The sequence below is a fragment of the Callorhinchus milii genome, unplaced genomic scaffold (genome assembly GCF_018977255.1).
Source record: "Callorhinchus milii isolate IMCB2004 unplaced genomic scaffold, IMCB_Cmil_1.0 Scaffold19, whole genome shotgun sequence".
Lineage (NCBI taxonomy): Eukaryota > Metazoa > Chordata > Chondrichthyes > Chimaeriformes > Callorhinchidae > Callorhinchus > Callorhinchus milii.
The window spans coordinates 4,359,200-4,377,581 of NW_024704760.1; the positions used below are offsets into that span (position 1 = coordinate 4,359,200).

General features: G+C 44.5%; 3 protein-coding genes across 6 annotated transcripts in view; 2 read left to right on the forward strand and 1 right to left on the reverse strand.

Annotated features, from left to right (window-relative positions):
* Positions 1-4,116, forward strand: part of celsr2 (cadherin, EGF LAG seven-pass G-type receptor 2) — a 114,181-nt gene extending 110,065 nt beyond the window's left edge. Inside the window, exons 36-38 of the mRNA XM_042342252.1 lie at positions 655-891; positions 1,265-1,517; positions 2,344-4,116. Coding sequence (XP_042198186.1) covers positions 655-891; positions 1,265-1,517; positions 2,344-2,368 — 515 coding nt within the window. The 3' untranslated portion in view covers positions 2,369-4,116. The remainder of the gene's footprint in view (positions 1-654; positions 892-1,264; positions 1,518-2,343) is intronic.
* Positions 4,117-6,395: 2,279 nt separating this feature from the next.
* LOC103179145 (proline/serine-rich coiled-coil protein 1) lies at positions 6,396-13,752 on the reverse strand. 3 transcript variants are annotated; one of them, XM_007894275.2, is made up of 8 exons: positions 13,639-13,752; positions 11,968-12,037; positions 11,551-11,608; positions 10,356-10,977; positions 9,534-9,687; positions 8,754-9,098; positions 7,980-8,070; positions 6,396-6,965 (listed from the first exon to the last, which is right to left on the reverse strand). In XM_007894275.2, exons 2-8 carry the CDS (start codon positions 11,987-11,989, stop codon positions 6,962-6,964), a joined length of 1,296 nt encoding a protein of 431 aa, XP_007892466.2. In that variant the 5' UTR covers positions 11,990-12,037; positions 13,639-13,752; the 3' UTR covers positions 6,396-6,961. The 3 variants fall into 3 exon arrangements, with proteins under 3 accessions (XP_007892466.2, XP_042198069.1, XP_007892467.2); XM_042342135.1 differs by lacking the exon at positions 13,639-13,752 and adding an exon at positions 13,247-13,276 and having other exon boundaries at positions 6,573-6,965; XM_007894276.2 differs by lacking the exon at positions 13,639-13,752 and adding an exon at positions 12,476-12,617 and having other exon boundaries at positions 6,573-6,965.
* A 653-nt stretch (positions 13,753-14,405) lies between these two features.
* On the forward strand, positions 14,406-17,967 carry ppil1 (peptidylprolyl isomerase (cyclophilin)-like 1). 2 transcript variants are annotated; one of them, XM_007894273.2, is made up of 4 exons: positions 14,406-14,685; positions 15,750-15,904; positions 16,352-16,420; positions 17,388-17,967. In XM_007894273.2, exons 1-4 carry the CDS (start codon positions 14,633-14,635, stop codon positions 17,606-17,608), a joined length of 498 nt encoding a protein of 165 aa, XP_007892464.1. In that variant the 5' UTR covers positions 14,406-14,632; the 3' UTR covers positions 17,609-17,967. The 2 variants fall into 2 exon arrangements, with proteins under 2 accessions (XP_007892464.1, XP_007892465.1); XM_007894274.2 differs by lacking the exon at positions 14,406-14,685 and adding an exon at positions 15,126-15,156.
* The last annotated feature ends 415 nt before the right edge of the window (positions 17,968-18,382 follow it).

Below are 18,382 nucleotides of genomic sequence, written 5' to 3' on the forward strand. Positions count from 1 at the left end.
TGAGATGTATCAAAGCACTTCACAGAACATATTGTGAAGTGGAGTGGCTGTGTATTTTGTGGGCGATTTGCGGCAGCCAATTGCCCACAGCAATCGACTTAACCGCGGTTGATGTCCTGCACTCTGCTCCTTTGCTCTCATTAACCTTCTGCACATAAGCTCCTTCCAGAAGTGGTCTGCAGGTAGCAATTGAGAGCAGGAAGCCAACAAGAAGAACAAACTGCATTCGTATAGCTCCTTTCACTTCAGGACCATGTCACGAGATCCTGGACAGCGAAGGGTTTGCACCCAAGCTGGGGTTGGAGTCGACAGTGGTGGAGGGCAAGGGGGGTGGAGGTGGGAGGATGAAGGAAGGCACGGTCAAAAGAGGAAGGTCTTGAGACAGGCCTTGAAGGAGGCGAGGAAGAGGGCGAGGCAGAGGCGTTCTGGGATGGAGTTCCAGAGGGTGGGGGCAGAAAGGCAGAAGGCCCAAGTATCGTTGGTGGGGCGGGCATGGATCAGGCCAGTGCCCACCGAACAGAGGGAGCGGACAGGTTGGTAAAGTTTTAGTAGGTCACAGAGGTAGGGAGGGGCAAGCCCGTGAAGGCCTTTAAAAAGTGAGGACATTTTAGCAAGTTAATTTCTTCCAGCACATTGACTGAATTGTCTTTCCAGTGGACAACATATCCGCTCATGTGAAGCCTTACTGGCCAGGAGAGTTCATGACGACAGCAAGCGAAAGCGAGGGTCACGCTGGGTCGGAGAAACTGAAGGTAGAGACGGTAGCGAATATCGAGCTTCATCGAGAAAAGCTCAACCATGTGGACGAAAGGCCAAAGGAGAACGGAGATACTCTGTATAAAGAAAGTTCCGTGACGTCAATGCCGAACCCTAATGCACAGCCTCAGAAAGGTGAGGGGAAGGGAACGGGGACTGGGGGAAGAATGTTTCTGGGTGAAAATTCCACTGAGGGTTTTACTGACGAGCAACTTAAGTGAGAATTCCCACTTGTGACCCACAACTGCAAAGGCGACAATACATTTCTCGACATGAAAGGCGACAATACAATACTACATTTGTATGGCGCCTTTCATGTCGAGAAGATGTCCCAAGGCACTGAAAGTCACCCAAACAAGGTAGCACTTAGCCTGTAATGTTCCCTGGAAGTTTTTCCCTATTGACCCTAGAAAAAATAAGCTGTTTCTGTAATGTAATGTTTAACTTTTTTTCCCCCCAAAACCGTTTGGTGAAGACTTAACTTGAAAAACCCTGTCGAAATTTACAGGAATCCTGAAAAACAAAGGGCTCCCGCTGTTCACAGAGAAGAACAGCATCAACCGAATTCACAATGAACTTTCCAATCATAAACCGGCAACTGTGTCCTCTCGGGCCTCTTCGGTGGCATCCAGTGAGGGGAGTCGGTCTGGGGGGCTGGCCAAACTGAGACCGATGGCGGTGGGCGAGCAGATGAACGGAGTCATGCCCATCCCCATGAGCATTAAAGCTGGCACAGTGGATGAGGACTCGTCAGGGTCTGAGTGAGTATTTCTTCCACGTGGCCTGTGCCGCTGGTTAATAGCTGACTAGCAGGTGGCTAATGCCACCAATAAGGGCTAATACGAAGCGGGTGTTTGTGGCGATGTGGTTTGATTTACCTTTAGAGGGGCAGGGATATAATAATAATATTAATAATAATTTAATCTTTGCATTTGATGCAGCCCCTTATCACGTCTTCGAGACGTCTCAAAGCGCTTCACAGAATATACTGTGAAGTGAATTGACTGTATATTTTGTGGGTGAAACGCGGCAGGCAGCCAATTGCGCACAGTCCCAGCTTTTGCCGGGCAGGTACGCTTTGAGACGTCCTCCCGACGTGAAAGGCAGGCCTATCAAATGTAAGGATTATCATTACTATGTATTGTTAACACAGGTTTGATGTGCTGGATACTTATCTCGTTCCATGCTTTTATATTTCTTATAACCTACGAAAAACTATCTGTACGTTTTTAAGCATTATTCCTGATCTTGTATTTTGCCGCAAAAATGCCAGATAATAAGATTTTATTTTTATTTTTATTTCACTTGCGATCGGATCGCGGCGAAAAATTAACATCTCGCTTGGTGAATTTTAACCAACTAATTTTTTTAATTTTGTATCCCTTTTTTTGTTTCCTCTCCTCTTCAAACTTGCAGATTTCTATTCTTTAATTTTCTCCATTGAAACATATTACACCAGGTTTTATTTGAAACTCCTGTCAGGCCATATACCTCAGAGATATGAAATGCACAGTCGATTCCATCACACGGCATCTAATCATGATCATGCATTTGTTTTCCTTTTGTGCTTTTTTGTTCCACGCTCAGTAGCAGTGACGAGACCTCGATATGAACCCCTCACATCAGCGTAGGACACGGAGGATTCCTAAGAGCAGCAGCAATGTCACTTTGTTTACCTCAGACAAGCCTGGGTGACTTGCCTTGCCCCAAGGGACAAAGCTATGAGTTGCAAACACTGTCTAAAGGAAAGAAACTTACTGTCACATGGAGCGTGGGGCTGAGAAAGGTGTGACTACTTAACGTTCATATCAGTGCCAAATCCTATTGACACACAGCTTTGCGAGCGTGTGAGCGTGCATGCTAACGGACCAAGTGACGGCCTGGGGCTAGACTCCGACATAGTCTGAACGCACCCGGATGGATTTTGGACCAGGTCGGGACGCAGAGCACTGAAGAACTGAAATTCGAAAGAAGGCGACTTTGGAACTTCGGAATTTCGTATTCTCAAATTTTTAAGTGCAACGAACGGAAGATTTAAAAGCTTCAGGGAATTTATTGTAATTAACTATGTTTATATAAGGTCTGTTTGCGATTACACCCCTGTGCCACCCCCCACCCCCAAAAGCTCCCTAAGACTGTCTCAGTCTCTGTACTTGTCGCCACGCTCCTCTCTTCGATTCCATTCCTTTTTTCCCCTGGTTCGAAGGCTGACGTAAACCAATGTTACATGACATACATCATTTCGTAGTGAAGTCACCAGCCAAGCAGAAAAGCCCACTTGTGGTGTAAAGCTTCCCTTTGTCCTGAATGCAGATACAGCACTTTTTACTTGATGTATTTGCCTATTCTCTGCCACCCGGAGTTGAGTGCCTGCGTCATTCCTTTTGTCATTCTAATGGATTTGGTGCTCAACGAGGTGGCAGGAAGCTCAAAAGTTGCATTTACCAGTACCATATGTATACATGTTCCCCGCTCTTGTTACAGCAGCAGAGGGTGTGGAGCAAAATCACTTAAAAAGGCAGGAATGAAGCGACTCGATCTAGCAATGGAGAAGCACTCTCACATTCCAGATACCTTAACTGACGTTGCTCATTGTGATGCCCATTACTCCATAACCTCTCCGGTCTGCATTTTCAATTTGAGTCGCATTGTTTGCTTGGAGAAGCCATGAATTGCCATTGAGATGGTCTTGGGAAGATACATTGCCACAGCTTGAGCACCTGTCAAGCCCACCTCACTTTCCCTCTCCCTCCCCGCACCCCTTAAATCGCTCACATCATCATTTCTGAGCTCAATGATGCAATGTATGACCACAAACCGCTAAAACTGTACTCACGTTCTCCGCACGTGGGAAAAATTGCCTTTAGCCACGCAGCCTTCGTCCCCCAGATTTGGTGGAGTTTTATCCTCAGAGCAATGCCTACTTCGAACAATGTTTTTTTTCAAAAAAAAACCGAGGAAGATCAATATGTAGATAAACTTTGATATGATTTGTAAGGACAGAAAAATGTGCGTTGTACATTGCTTGCGTTTTTTTTTAAAAGAAAAAAAGTTGGGTTTAACATAGTTCTTAAAGAAGTCCTAGTAGAGAATCTCAGATGTTTATTTAAAGAGAACGTTGTTCATTTTTCTGTTAATATGACGTTTGTCCATATTGTATAGATTCATTGTTTTTTGATCGAAAAGCAAAAACTTCCACCATTCTAACGGAATCTGGCGACGGATTTCTCACTTTTCACTAGAACAATACTGAATGCTTTCTAACAGTTAATTGTACAGTCAAAATTCTTAATGTACATACTGTAGGTTTTTAAATAAATGTAGTCAAAGCAGGTGCGTTTGCCTGAAGATGGACAGAGATATGGCAGATTTTTCTTTTGTCCTGTGTCTCACTTCAAGGCTGTTTGTGGGACGTTGCTGTACGCAAATTGGCTGCCGTGTTCACCGACAAACAGTCATTATACTTCATAGTAAAATCCTGTGAAGCGCTTTTGAGATATCTCAATGACGTGATAAGATGCTATATCAAATGCAAGGCAGGCGTATTGGGCTGAATGACCTTTTGTGTTGAATGTTCTATGAGGCGTTTCGATACAACCATGATTTGAAAAAGCAGCAGCTTCACTAGCGATAAACTTGAGGACCTCAACGTAGAAGTAATATCTTCATCACAAGAAAAGCATTGTTGAATTTGTGGGCTGTCGAAGCCCCGAATGTTTCTAAAAGTACTGCGTACTTCTCTTACCGTTGCTTAGTATTTTATTTCAACTGTGCCAGTTAGTGACTGGGAGACCAGCACTGCTATGAAAGGGGAATAAAAATTAGCTTTGCAAATAGACCTGTTTTAAAAGTCAGGCTCAAAGATTGATAGTTTCCCAACCTTAGAGGGTTGCAATTCCTTTCCAGTTGGTTGCACTATTCTGGTGAATAGTGTGGTGCTTTTGCATCTCTTCCCAGTGGACGCACTGAATCAAGAGTGACACCACTGAATTAACCACAACGTAACCTCAACTGTTGTCAACAGAAAGTCAGCCAGTCAGATTTCACCTTTCAACTGAGGCACGACTGAGTAAAGTGCGGTGCAAAAAAAGCGAAGATAAATTTGTGAGCCTGGATTACAAATTAACCCTTAATAATAGAGGCGGAGGTTCTGTTTCATCAAATTATTCTGTAAATCTGCAAAATCCTAAATGCAAGTTCCTGACCTGAATTATCCTCAATTTGTATCAGTGACTGAAACTTTAAAATAGTGAGGGATTTCATATTTGTTCCTTTGGGAACGGCTGACTGCTCACCACAGATTTCACTGGAACTAATCCATCAGTCAGGCTTGTCTAAAATTTGGTCAAGGTAAGTCTAAAAAACAGCACAATGCCAAAGGGTCTGTCTGGGGAATACAATTCAGTACTTTGTTTTCGAAGGAAATGAAAAATTTACAAGGATGGAGAATTAGCAATTACATATAAAAGGGTAAATGATACAAAATTAGTCTCTGAATACTGGAAACCCGAAATATAAACAGAATGTTAAAAACACTGTGTTTGATCTATACCTGAAAGATTGATGGTCATTTTATGCCTGACTCTTCCTCAGAAGACTGTGAAGACTGTGCTTTAGTTTTTTTTAACATTGATTATGGAAAGAAAATGTTTATTGTCTACATGTTTTTTCTGTTTGTTTAAAAAGAAGCACTTTCAAGGTTTGTTTGTTTTTATTACACAAACGGGTGACTCGATCGTTCCACAGAAAGTATAAATTTGAGTTTCCTAAAATGTTACCTCATTAGTTTTAAAACAAAAGTTATGGCTATTTGTTACAAAACGTTAGAAAGATTTTTAATAAAAGTTTACACTAGCATTATAAAAGATACAGTTAAGAAAATAACAGTATTGAAACTTGACGATGATTGTCACAACAGTTCATTACATTAGCCGTTGTTTTAGATTGGAGCATCGTGAGAAATTGTAGCATATGCTGTTTTCACAATACCTTGATGCTTTTGCTTATTCTATGACAAAAGTACATTTGTAAACATCACATTTTGTGTGATTTTTAGCATTTTGTGCTAAACCAAGGCTTGCAATATTGCCAGTTACTTGTATTTGAAAAGGCTGTGTGATTAGCATCTGTATTTAGCCGTACAGACAAGATTACAGGTTTGATTCCAAGTCTGACCTCAGGCAAAGTAAAGTTACTATTCTAAAGGTATTGAACTTACTTAGAGATTCAAGTATTTGCATACCTCAAATTTTCACCTCCCCCCCCACGCCCCTCTGAAGGTAAGGTTCTACATGCACTGCTGATCTCTGATATCACATCCAAGGAGCCACTGTTAATGTGTGACCATTGACACAAGGCTGGACTGAGACATCACAACCCAATAATGCCCGCACCCAGATTTTCTTGCTTACTCACTGAAGTTCATTTAGTGTTGCATCTTGTTTTTTTATGTTATGTGTTTTTTTTTACACACGCCAATTCAAAGATTTCCTGGTATATTCTCCTGCCTTTATATCCAACAACTTGGATTTTTATAGCGCCCTTCACGGTAACGAATCCCGGGACTGAGCCAGGGGGAGGGAGGCGACCAAAGGCGCGGTCGAAAAGGTCTTCAGCCGAAACCTGAAAATAGGGAGAGGGCAAGGCGAAGGGAGTGAGGAAGGGAGTTTCAGAGCCTCGGGGCGTAGTGGCTGAAGCCACAGCCGCTGATGGTAGAGCGGAGGATTCGGGGGATGAGGAGGCCAGACCCGGTGAAGCGAAGGCAACAGGCACTGCTGTGAGGGGAGAGGTCAGAGAGGTAGGGGGTCCAGCGCCTTAGGACGTCCTCCCGACATGAAAGACACTCTCTAAATGTAATTTGTTGTCGTAGTTGCTGTATTCATTTAGTGGTTAATCATTTGGAAAGAAACTATACACATAACAGGCCATACAGCTTTAAGCGGGGCTGTAAATTGTCTTTCACCTAGATACTTGGAAGCCTATACTCCTAAGCATACTTGAATTATCTCACATTTGCAATGTATTAGTGTTAACGTCTTTAGTATTCAAAGCATTTTTTAGCTAGCATTTTCCCTTTATGGTCTGAGGGAGCTTTCAAGAATAGGTTCTTAAGGAATCCTGCTGTGTGCCACATCAATGGCAATTTTCAGAACTTTTTCTTGGCTCCTGCATCACTGAAGACTTCATTTTGTTCAACTAAAATCAATTATCTGAAAAGGGAAAGAATGCCAAGCTTTACAGTTGAGCAATGGAAAATGGTATGTTAATACAATGGCTCGCAGTTAATAATAATAATAATAATCCTTGCATTTGATATAGTGCTTTTCACGTCGGGAGGACGTCCCAAAGCGCTTCACAGGACACACTGTAAAGTGAATTGACTGCATATTTGTGGGCGAACGCGGCAGCCAATTGCGCACAGCAATGTCCCACAAACAGTCGTAGATTGAAAATGACCAATTTATTATTGTTTTTTTTTGGTTTTGGAGGGATTATTATTAGGCTCTGTGTGGAGTAAGGAAACTTGCCCAAGGTTTCGCCCTCTGCCTGGAATTGAACTCAGGTCTCTCGCGAGTGCTCTAACCACTGAGCTACAGGATTCCACTAAAAGGTAAAGAGTCGAATGGTTTCATTAGTCCGATCGTGAGATTAATTGCTGAATACTTCAGACGTTTTGGCTCAATAAGTTGGAGCAATAGTGGACAAGTCATCCGAGTTTTTAATCTGTAGAAAAAGTGTTGGTTCTTCCACCCGTGTCTATATACATGTGATGCATTTGTTATCTAAAAAAAGGCATTAAAGCTAAACCATGTTGCTTTTGGATTAGTTTCATTACTTTGGGGCACATCTCGTACCAGGCTTAGCTTGTCATGCAAATGTAACAGTATACGTTACCAGAAAAGGCTACTGAAGAAAATGTTATATTAGTGGTTCAGATGGTTCAATAGAGTTAATTGGATATTTTCAGGCAAGACCATCCTAAAATCGTTAGGCAAAATGGTCTTGTTATGTAAGTTAATTATTTTAACCACAAAAAAAGTTAAAACAGCTATTATCTGCCTTTTACTAACACAAAACCACTTCAGCTTTCCTCTACTGATCCAGAACTAATTCAAGTAACCAGTTCCTTTGTTTCATCCTATTCGCAAATACAGGAGCTATGAAGCGCAAACTCAGATATCAGGTACAGACCTGCAACAAGAGAGAAACTGAGAAAGTTTTACCTTTTGATATGACTTGAAATCCCTTTTTTGGGTGGAAGCAGCCTACTTTGAGTTGCAGAGGTAGATGCGTTTGGATGTCTGGTTGAAGCAACTGTTAAAAAAAAAAATTTGCATCAAAATTAGCCATTACCGATCATATACATTTTCTTCCGAGCAGCACTGACCTCCAGTCAAACAGCAGGAAGTGTAATTATGCATTTCTGTTAGTTTTACTTCAACATTCAGTTCATGTAACAATTGTGAAGAACCCGATTATGGTCTAGTAAATTGGTAAGCAAGGGTCCAATCTTCCCAAATAGTATTATAATCAATACATTTCCTGAAGTGCCTATAATTCTGAAACATCTCAAAGCACTTCACATGGAATTGTTGTTGAGTGAAGCAACTGAATTTGTAGGTAACCAATGAAGGCAATTTGCAGAGATCTGCTGCAAGCAACTATTAGATTGTTGGCTAAAACACTGGGATAAATTTGTTTATTCAAATATTATGGGATTTTCACATTCACTTGGATCTGTAACAGAATTCCCATTTGAAGAACAGGCCCTCATATAATGCAGTAATAGTCTTGAGTTATGAGCTCAAGATTGAATGTGGCGCTTGAATCCACAACAATAATAATCCTTGCATTTGATATAACTCTTTTATCGCGTCTTCGAGATGTCTCAAAACGCGTCACAGAATATACTGACAATCTTCTGACCGAGAGGCGAGTGTGCTACCAGCCATGATCCTTATCTGGAGGAGGGAAATCCATCTATCCTAAACCTTTACCTTTGGTTTTTAGAAGTTGTTCCGGTGTCTTGCTCTTAAGTACTTCTGAATTGGCCCTTTGAATTTTGATGCCAGTGTGAATGTGTGAGAAGGTCCCAGGTTTTAAATGATTTCCAGGAGGAATAAGCTTGCTTGGTGGCTGTAGGCGACTGCTGGTCCCTACACTAGCAGATCTGCTAGCTCCAGTGAGTTGCTTGCTTCTCCCCTCAGTGCAGGTTTTCGAAGAGATCGAGGAGGTAGACATCTTGCTCCCTGGTACCATCGATACTTTGCTAGAATTACTGCGTGAGATGGGACTCTTTCCAGAAATATCTGGGCGTTTTACTGAATTGTTCAATGATGCAACTGTTATAAGAAAACAATGTGTTGAAGAATGCTACAAAATACAACAAATAGCATTTAAAATCTCTAGCATCAGCGTTGCTGCTGTCAAGTGACAAATCAGCAATGAAACCAAACAAACACAATTGACTTCCAATTGCTGCCGGGGTGGATGAGTGTGAATATATTTCAGTACTATTAGATGAAGCACTCCATGCTAATACTAGTTTAAAAAATATATCCAAATTCTCGTTTCAATGTGTATTTGTACATAATCATAGAATTATACAGCACAGAAGGAGACCATTCGGCCCATCATGTTTTTGCCAGCTCTTTGAAAAGGGCTACCCAAATCAATCCCACTCCCACGCTCGCTCCCCATAGCTCTGAAAACTTGTCCTCCCAAATAATTATCTAAGGATAATGAATGAACAGTACGATTATCAATGCATAACCTACCTTTGGTTTGTTTTATACTGGCTGCTGATGCAAAAGTCCTTGATTCCTTAGAAGGAGAATATTGATAAGGCTTAATTGGAGAAGTGGAATGAGCATTTCCTTTCCTGTTTAAAGCAGACGGAAGCTTCAGGCCAGATGGTTTTGGAAGCACTGACTATTAAAAGGGAGAGAGAAAAAAACATTGTAATTGGCTTAGGGATAAATAGAAACTGGTCACCATATTTTTCAATAGCTAATAGACCATATGTGACACAAAGGGGAGGACAGAAGTGTTACAGGGTCTTCAAAGTGGTTATAAATAATTTAAAACCATGGCTATTGCAAAAGAGAACTGAATTTACTGGTTTGCTTTGAATGGAACCAATTATTTCAGCAATTTTACTGCTGTTAAGGAGTTATAATGAAGTAAAAGAAAAAACTAGCTGCTGGCTGGAAAATTAACAAACGCATTTAGTTTCTTAAAAAGAAGAAAGCTTATTGTTTAGTGTAAGACCCTTCAGCAGAAATAGACAGCAATGCTGTTAACCTCTCAGTCTTTCAAATGCTGATCAATTTGCTGGTATGTTTTAAGCATTTGGGGGTTTGTTCTTTTATACATTTCGCAACTGTACAAGTGGTGGCATTTCCATTGCCCTTTCAGGACTCTGAAAAGCTGAAACCCATTGAATACTGCTGTGAAATGCAACGCAGTTGGGTATCTGACATGTAAGCAGTTACTGAAAAACATTCAAGTTCAGTCACGAACAGGCAAATATCACCTTCTGAAAAAGCAACCTTAAAAGGCTCAGAATTAATTGCGAGAGTAAAATCTAGCATCCACACCTTTTTAATAACATCTTTGCTTTCTTTCGGTAGGTTTGTTTCTCTCCCTGGCGTTGGGTTATCAGAGGTTAAACATCCGCACTCACTGTTCTGCTCTATTTTACAGTTGGTGCTTTGAGATTGAATATCACTGTGTACTTTTCCGATACTAGTGAACGGACTGTTCTCACTCATTATCTTAGGATCTGAAGACGACAGATCCACAGAAGGTAGCAGAGCTTTGTTTGGACTGTCGAGTACAACAAATGTCTCTCTCCTTGGACTCCGTTGGCTGTGCTTGCGCTCCCTTTCTTCACGTACAATTCGGAGTTTGGCTTTGGAGTTTCCCTTTCCCAAATTTGATCGGTCGCCACTTCTTCCCTCTTTCCCCTGTTTGTTTGCATTTTCCTTCTCCTTTAAGGCACACTTTTCAAACTGATTCGCCAGGCGATTTGCTTCTTTCACTATTTCCACTAGCTTTTCAGCACTCAAGGGGCTCCACTTCAGCACTGTTTCGTTGGCTTTCTGCTGGTTCCCGTTTTTGCTGTTCACATCAATGCCCATGGCAACACACCTCTCCAAGTGTTTGACCGGCCCAATGAGGGCCTCTTCGTTGGTATCATTTTTAAATGATATTCCTTGGCTGTAGAAGTGAACAGCAGAAAATAGAAATAGTTGATCCCGGGTATAAAACTGACCAAATAAATCTCTCAAATACAGAAGAATCCAATTGTAACGCAGTAGTTGGGAGGTGGTGGGGGTAAAGAGTCCATCAAATCCCAACCAGCGCTATATGATGCGATTGCCAGTAAGCACAGCCTCAGTTTCACCCACAAAATACACATTCGATTCACTTTACAGTATATTCTGTGAAGTGCTTTGAGACATCTCGAAGACGTGATAAGGTGCTACATCAAATGCAAGATCACTCTGCGGGCCAGCTTTCTGCGCACACTTTGGATTGATAAGTAAATGTCACATTATAATGAAACACATTAAACAGAGTTCAACTGTAAATCTCTTTGACGGAAACTTGGCAAAGACTTGGGAGAATTTGAAATTTTTAGGAGGAAGTAGAAGTCAACTTTTCTAAGTCTCTCTACATTTTAGAATGTTACTGAGTAACTGTTTATGTGCATTTACTTGTGAGATTTAGCAATTTAAACATTTGACAGCAAATACCAATGAATTTTCCTTTAAACAATGTCCATTTTACCTTTCCGCTGGAAAATTCACTCCAAAATCAAATGTTTCTTCTGTTATGAAGTTAATATCTAAGGGAGGAGTAAAGGAAAGCAAGTTATCGGACTTACCGAAAAAAGCTTAGCGTATGTAAGCCTCACAGCTGAGGTTAATTATTTTAGCACAGTGAGCAGATGAAAATGATGAGAGAATATCAAACTGTACATGAAAGCATCGTAAACAGAAATGAAGGACAACATTCAACAGATCAAAATGTTGTTGTGGATGCAATCCATGCAGCACTTTGGTTTACTGCCAAGAGATAACTATCGGGATTTTTAAATAAAAATTATATTGATGGATTTTGCTGGTTTCCTTTTGAATGTTATCTCAAGTTTACTTGAGTCTCAATCGAGTCTCAAAGAGGGGAAAGTGCAATCCTTTTGGTTACCTTCATCCGTCAAAGGATCCATTTCCTTCTGAAGCAGTCCGCGTCTTCAGCGAAGTCAAGCGAAGTGTTTCTGGCAAAGAAAGAGCTACGATTAGTCAATGAAACTCTTCTTTCGGTAACTTTTGTTTCAAGTCCCAGATTGTGCGTTGGAGGGAAGACAAAGTGAGGAGCGGGGGAAAAGGAAGGAGTAACTGCTGGAGCTTAACCAACTAAAATAATAATCCCTCCAAAAAGCAAAGCAATACAAAATTGGTCATTTTCAATCCACGACTGTTTGTGGGGACGCTGCTGTGCGCAATTGGCTGCTGCGTTCGCCCTCAAATATACAGTCAATTCACTTTACAGTGTGAAGCGCTTTGAGACGTCGAGAAGAAGCTATATCAAATGCAAGGATTATTATTATTATTAAAACCGCCTTGGCTTGGCACAGCGGGGTGGGGGTGGTGGGAGCGGAGTCGGTCTACGTCTCTTCACCAGCTCAAACCAGAGGGGCCTCCCTCCCTCCTACCTCTCCGACCGGCTTACTCTCCTCGTCCCACCACCTGACAACTTCCGCTCGGTGAGCTCCGGCCTCCAGCTCGTCCCTCGCCCCCTCCGCTCTGCCGTCAGCGGCCGTGCTCTCAGCCACTAACCCCCCGACCCCCCACACAGCCACTAACCCCCCGACCCCCCACACAGCCACTAACCCCCCGACCCCCCACACAGCCACTAACCCCCGACCCCCCCCACAGCCACTAACCCCCCGACCCCCCACAGCCACTAACCCCCCGACCCCCCACACAGCCACTAACCCCCCACACAGCCACTAACCCCCCGACCCCCACACAGCCACTAACCCCCCGACCCCCCACACAGCCACTAACCCCCGACCCCCCCACACAGCCACTAACCCCCCGACCCCCCACAGCCACTAACCCCCGACCCCCCCACAGCCACTAACCCCCGACCCCCCCCACAGCCACTAACCCCCCGACCCCCACACAGCCACTAACCCCCGACCCCCCACACAGCCACTAACCCCCCGACCCCCACACAGCCACTAACCCCCGACCCCCCACACAGCCACTAACCCCCGACCCCCCCACACAGCCACTAACCCCCCGACCCCCCCACAGCCACTAACCCCCCGACCCCCCACACAGCCACTAACCCCCCGACCCCCCCCACAGCCACTAACCCCCCGACCCCCCACACAGCCACTAACCCCCCGACCCCCCCACAGCCACTAACCCCCGACCCCCCACCAGCCACTAACCCCCCGACCCCGAAACTCACTCACTCTCTCTCAATCTCTCCGCCTCCTTCCCCTTTTTTGCTTTATTTTTCTTCCGGACCACACGCTCCGAAGACCTTCCTCTTCGACCGCGTCCCACGTCACTTACCCCCCCCTTCACCCCACCCCTATCCCCCCCTTCACCCCACCCTATCCCCCCCCTTCACCCCACCCTATCCCCCCCACCTCTGTTAAGCGCTGCCCAGCGTGAGGGGCGCTATAATCAATACAAGTGGTCGATGATGATTGATTATTGATTGATTATTGACTGACTGACTGACTGACTGGAGACCCCCCCCCACACCCCTCAGAAGCCACTCAAACCCTCTCTCGCTCTTCCTTCCTTCCTTCCTCTTCTCTTCCTCTCTCCTCTTACAAATGAGTTAATGTCCCTTTACCTCCTCCTCCCTCTTCCCTCCTCTCCTTCCCCACCGCCTGTTCCTCGCGTCCCAAGTATCGGCGATTAGGGTACAAATACACTTCCGACCGTGATGATGATGATGATGATGATGGTGATGATTATTATTATTATTATTGCTGCTGTTGTTATTGTCTCATCGGGGACTTGACTCGAGTCTCATTCAACGCCCGGGACCGAGTCCACGTGACACTCCCCCCCACCACTGAAGCCCCGCCCCCACCCCCAGGCGCTCCTGCGATTGGTCAGAATTTGCATATTAACGGCCGCCTTGGCCTTTCGCCCCGCCCCCTCCCGTCGAGCCGTTCGAAACCGTTGGATTTTAAATTTTTTAAAGCGCGTTCCACCAACCGCCGCTCCTCCCACACATCTCTCTCTCCTCCCTCCCTCCCTCCCTCCCCGGGAGTCGTTCTACTCCAATAAATAAACATAGATAAATAAATCAAGTCTTGTAATAAATCTAAACAGGAAGAAAAAAGTTGGCTTCAAAGTTGGTTTAAAAGAAGAGGAAGGGGGCGGGGGGGGAAAAAAACAGCTCGTCACGTGTTCTCGCCTCCACACCGCGTCATTCATGACGTGTGTGTGCGTGTGCGATTGACTGGAGCTCAGGCCAATCGCAGGGGCGAGCGCCTGGCGGTGGGCGGGGCTTAGATGTGGGTGGGGGAAGCACGTGGTCCGAGTTTGAATCGGTCACGTGCTCCCTGCTCCACCACGTGTCATTGATGACAGAGAGAGAGAGAGCGAGAGAGCGCGCGCGAGAGTGTGGCGCTCAGGCCGGACGGACGGTGTTCGCGGTGACGCCCAACGCCCGCCCCCGGTGCTCCTGATAAACGGTCCCCCCCCGACCCACACCCCTCTCCACTTTGTTCCCCTCCTTTCCCTCGCCTCGGGGTGGGGGAAGGGGAAGATTCAACCGCTTCAGCCTGTCACCACCACCGCACACCCACACGCGCGCACCAGGCCAAGGTCTGAGGATGCAGGAGGCGTCTCAGCAAAACCAGCCCCGCAGCGTGACTCTGCAGACAACGTGAGTGGGGGGGGTGAGGGGGAGGGAGGGAGGGAATGAGTGAGTGAGGAGAGGGGGAGTGAGGGAGGGAGGAAAGGGAGGAGGGAGGGAGGATATGGGAGAGGGAGGGAGGAGTGAGTGAGGAGAGGGGGAGTGAGGGAGAGAGGAGGAGGGAGGAGTGAGTGAGGAGAGAGGGAGGGAGTGAGGAAAGGGAGGAGGGAGGGAGGATATGGGAGAGAGAGGGAGGGAGGAGTGAGTGAGTGAGGAGAGGGAGGAGGGGGAGGGAGGAGTGAGTGAGTGAGGAGAGGGAGGAGGGAGGGAGGAGAGAGGGAGGGAGGAGTGAGTGAGGAGAGGGAGGAAGGAGTGAGGAGAAGAAGGGAGGGAGGAGTGAGTGAGAAGGGAGGAGAGGAGAGAAGGAGGAGAGGGGGAGTGAGTGAGTGAGTGGGGGCGAGGGAGGGAGAAAGGGAGTGAGGGGGGAGAGGGGAAAGAATGGTAAGAGTCTCTGCTCCCAGTGACTGATGTGCTCCCTTGTCTGTCCCAGCCAGTGAGCCAGTGAGCCAGGAAGGGATGGATGGATGGATGGATAAGTGGATGGATGGATTGTCATAATCCTCCTCATAATAATAATCCTCGCATTTGACGCGGCGCCTCTTCGCGCCGTTCCTCAAAGCGCTTCGCAGGACACGCTGTAAAGTGACTGAGTTGACTGTATTTTGCGTTGGCGAAACGCCCCGGTGTGATTTTTGTGGTGGAATCCGGGAATATCGTGCGCCCGCCTGGCTCAGGATTTTTTTTTCCGGGCGGGGAGCGGCTGTCAGCACACCGGGTGTCTGCCCCACGCGGGAACCCATCGCAGTTGCTTAAGAGTCATCCGGACCAAGCTGAGAATTCCATGCGTCCCACCCACCTACTTTCCCGGAAAGTATTAGGCGCGGGTCGGCTAAGAGCCGAGGCTCGGGGGCACCCCAGAGTGTGTGTCGGGGAAACCGCTGGAGTCTCCCCAGCGAACACTGGATTCGAAAGTTTTGTTGGGAAACTGATTTGAACTGCTTTTGTCTCGTTTCTTTTTTTTGAAAAAAAAACAGAATGGGAGTCATAGTCGTGGAGTTGTACTTGAAACATGCTCCGAGAACCTGCAAAAACTTTGTCGAGCTGAGTCGAAGAGGTTATTACGATGGGACAAAGTTTCACAGAATCATCAAGCAATTTATGATTCAAGGAGGCGATCCGACCGGAACAGGTAAGAATGAAGAGATCTGTAGCAATCCTTGCATTTGATGTCATGCCTTTTAGCACATTATGGAAAAAGTCTGGAAAGCACATCACAGGATTTACTGTGAAGTGTAATCACTGTACTTTGTATACAGAGGTTTCGATCTGGAAAGAGGGTTGGTTCGCGGTGGGTGGTCAGCAAAAATAATCTGCTTTTGCTTTTATCTTAAGTTTTTTTTGCATATCAGACAAACGAACAATAACTCTCGGGAATACTTTTTTTAAAAAGACTTTAGACCTCACTCCTACTTGCTCCACGCAGCTTTTGCGAAAGGAATATAAATCGTTTGGTTTTGAACCTGCACGAAGTTTTAAGATTCAATGCAGCTGGATCAGAAGATGTACTTGCTGCCATTGGCATGTCTGCCTGACGTGCTTTTAAAATGTTTGAAATGACTAAATCGTCCGTTCTCAGGTCGAGGTGGGTCATCTATTTACGGGAAGCACTTTGAAGATGAATTGCACGCAGACCTAAGATTCACTGGTAAGTAGGCAGCGGGTTCAAGAACTAATTATCTGAACTCCATATTTTTATTTAACATTGAAAAATATTAATTGGTAACACGACCACACTACCCTGTGCCTTGACATTTTAAGCAGCGGTTAATATAGCAGCTTTTTGCTTGCCAGTGTTCAGTTTGACTCAAAATCATGTCACTTAATAATACAAGCAGAAGTTAATTTCAACATAGACAAAAACTCATTCTGTCGGTTACGATCACATGAGCACCCTGTGTAAATATTGTGCCCTGCGCAAATTTGTCATGCAAGCAATATTTTTCAATGCAGGAAACAGTAGCACACCATGACAAATTGGAATTTAATTGGACGAATCTGGAAATTACTTGCATTGCACTCACACACCGTGTCCATTTTAAGTTTCCTGTTGGACACGCTTCTTTCGCAGAAGCTTATCCTAATTTTCTGATTTGCAGCATCATTTAGTACATTTGCAAACCAGGAAGCTGAGACTATGGAAGTGGATGGAATTTATTTTGCTGGATTTTCAGTGAGAGTGTCTGATTAGGAGAAGAAAACCGACATGTATCTTCTTTGCCTGACCTGCAAGAATACTGGAGAACTTGTGACTTTTTCTGTGAAATGCTAATGGTGTTTCTACAAGTCAAGGCAGTGACTTTCTATCAGGCTATTGTTGGATGCAGTGCAGGGCCAGATTAATCACTGGTCAGAACTGGCTGAAAAATTGCAATATCTGTCTAATTTAAATAGTCTATTTTTCTAGATTTTTTTTATCGATCAGATCCTGTCTGGTTTTCTGCCTGACCGAAGGACATTTAATGACTTTTACCTTCCCTTCGGTGGAGCTATCAACGATAAATAAGCAGAAAATGCATTATTTTAATGAGGACTTTTTTTAAAAAAAAAGCAGTCCCATTCTTAGCAGAAGATTAAACACCTGTCTCCATATAACTATTGTTTTTTGTTTGCAGGTGCAGGGATCCTTGCCATGGCAAATGCAGGACCAGATACAAATGGCAGCCAGTTCTTTATTTCGTTGGGACCTACGCAATGGCTCGACGGGAAGCACACCATCTTTGGCCGCGTTTGCCAAGGGATGAGAGTCGTGAATCGCATTGGAATGGTGGAAACTAAAGATGGAGACCGACCTGTGGACGACGTGAAAATCCTGAAAGCCTTTCCTCAAAGCTGAACAGGGTCTGCGCTCTGTCGTTCCCAGAAGAAATTCAAACCAAACCAATAAATACATTTTTAAAAAAATAATAATAATTTGGCCATTCAATCCAGGACTGTGCACAATTGGCTGCCGGGTTTCGCCCACAACACACACAAGTCAATTCACTTTGCAGTGTATCCTGTGAAGCGCTTTGAGACGTCTCAACCGACGTGATAAGGCGCTATATCAAATGCAAGGATTATTATTATAATCCTTTAGCAATGATGAGATTTTATATTTAAGTGACCCATCTAAATACTTGAATGAATATTTGGGATTTGTAGCCCTTTGTTGTGCATTTGTACTTTTTTTTCAAATAAACAAAAATGATATTGTCCCATCTTCCAATTTCTAGCTCATGGAACCTGCACTGATTTAAATGCTAGTGTTGTGCCTGGTAAAATTGGCCTGAGAGTGCTTCTCATTGAGTATTATTAAATTGCCCATTTTACTTGCCTTTTCCCCATATCCTTTCCAATTAATCCATTTTAGATATGTACCCAGTTGCTTCTTAGTCCCAACAATTGGTCATTTCACCTCATGACTGGCACCTTACCAGCACAAATGGCTGCTGAGTTTGCCCACACTTGGTGGTAATTGTTTTCGAGACACTTTTGCGTTATTCCAATGCGATCAGGCGTAGTAGAACGCAGGCTCTTAAGTTCTTATTTAACTAGTAAGAAGGCAGAAAGCTTTGATTCACTTCAGCTTGATTGACATCTGTAGTTATAATGGAAATATTTCAGATAG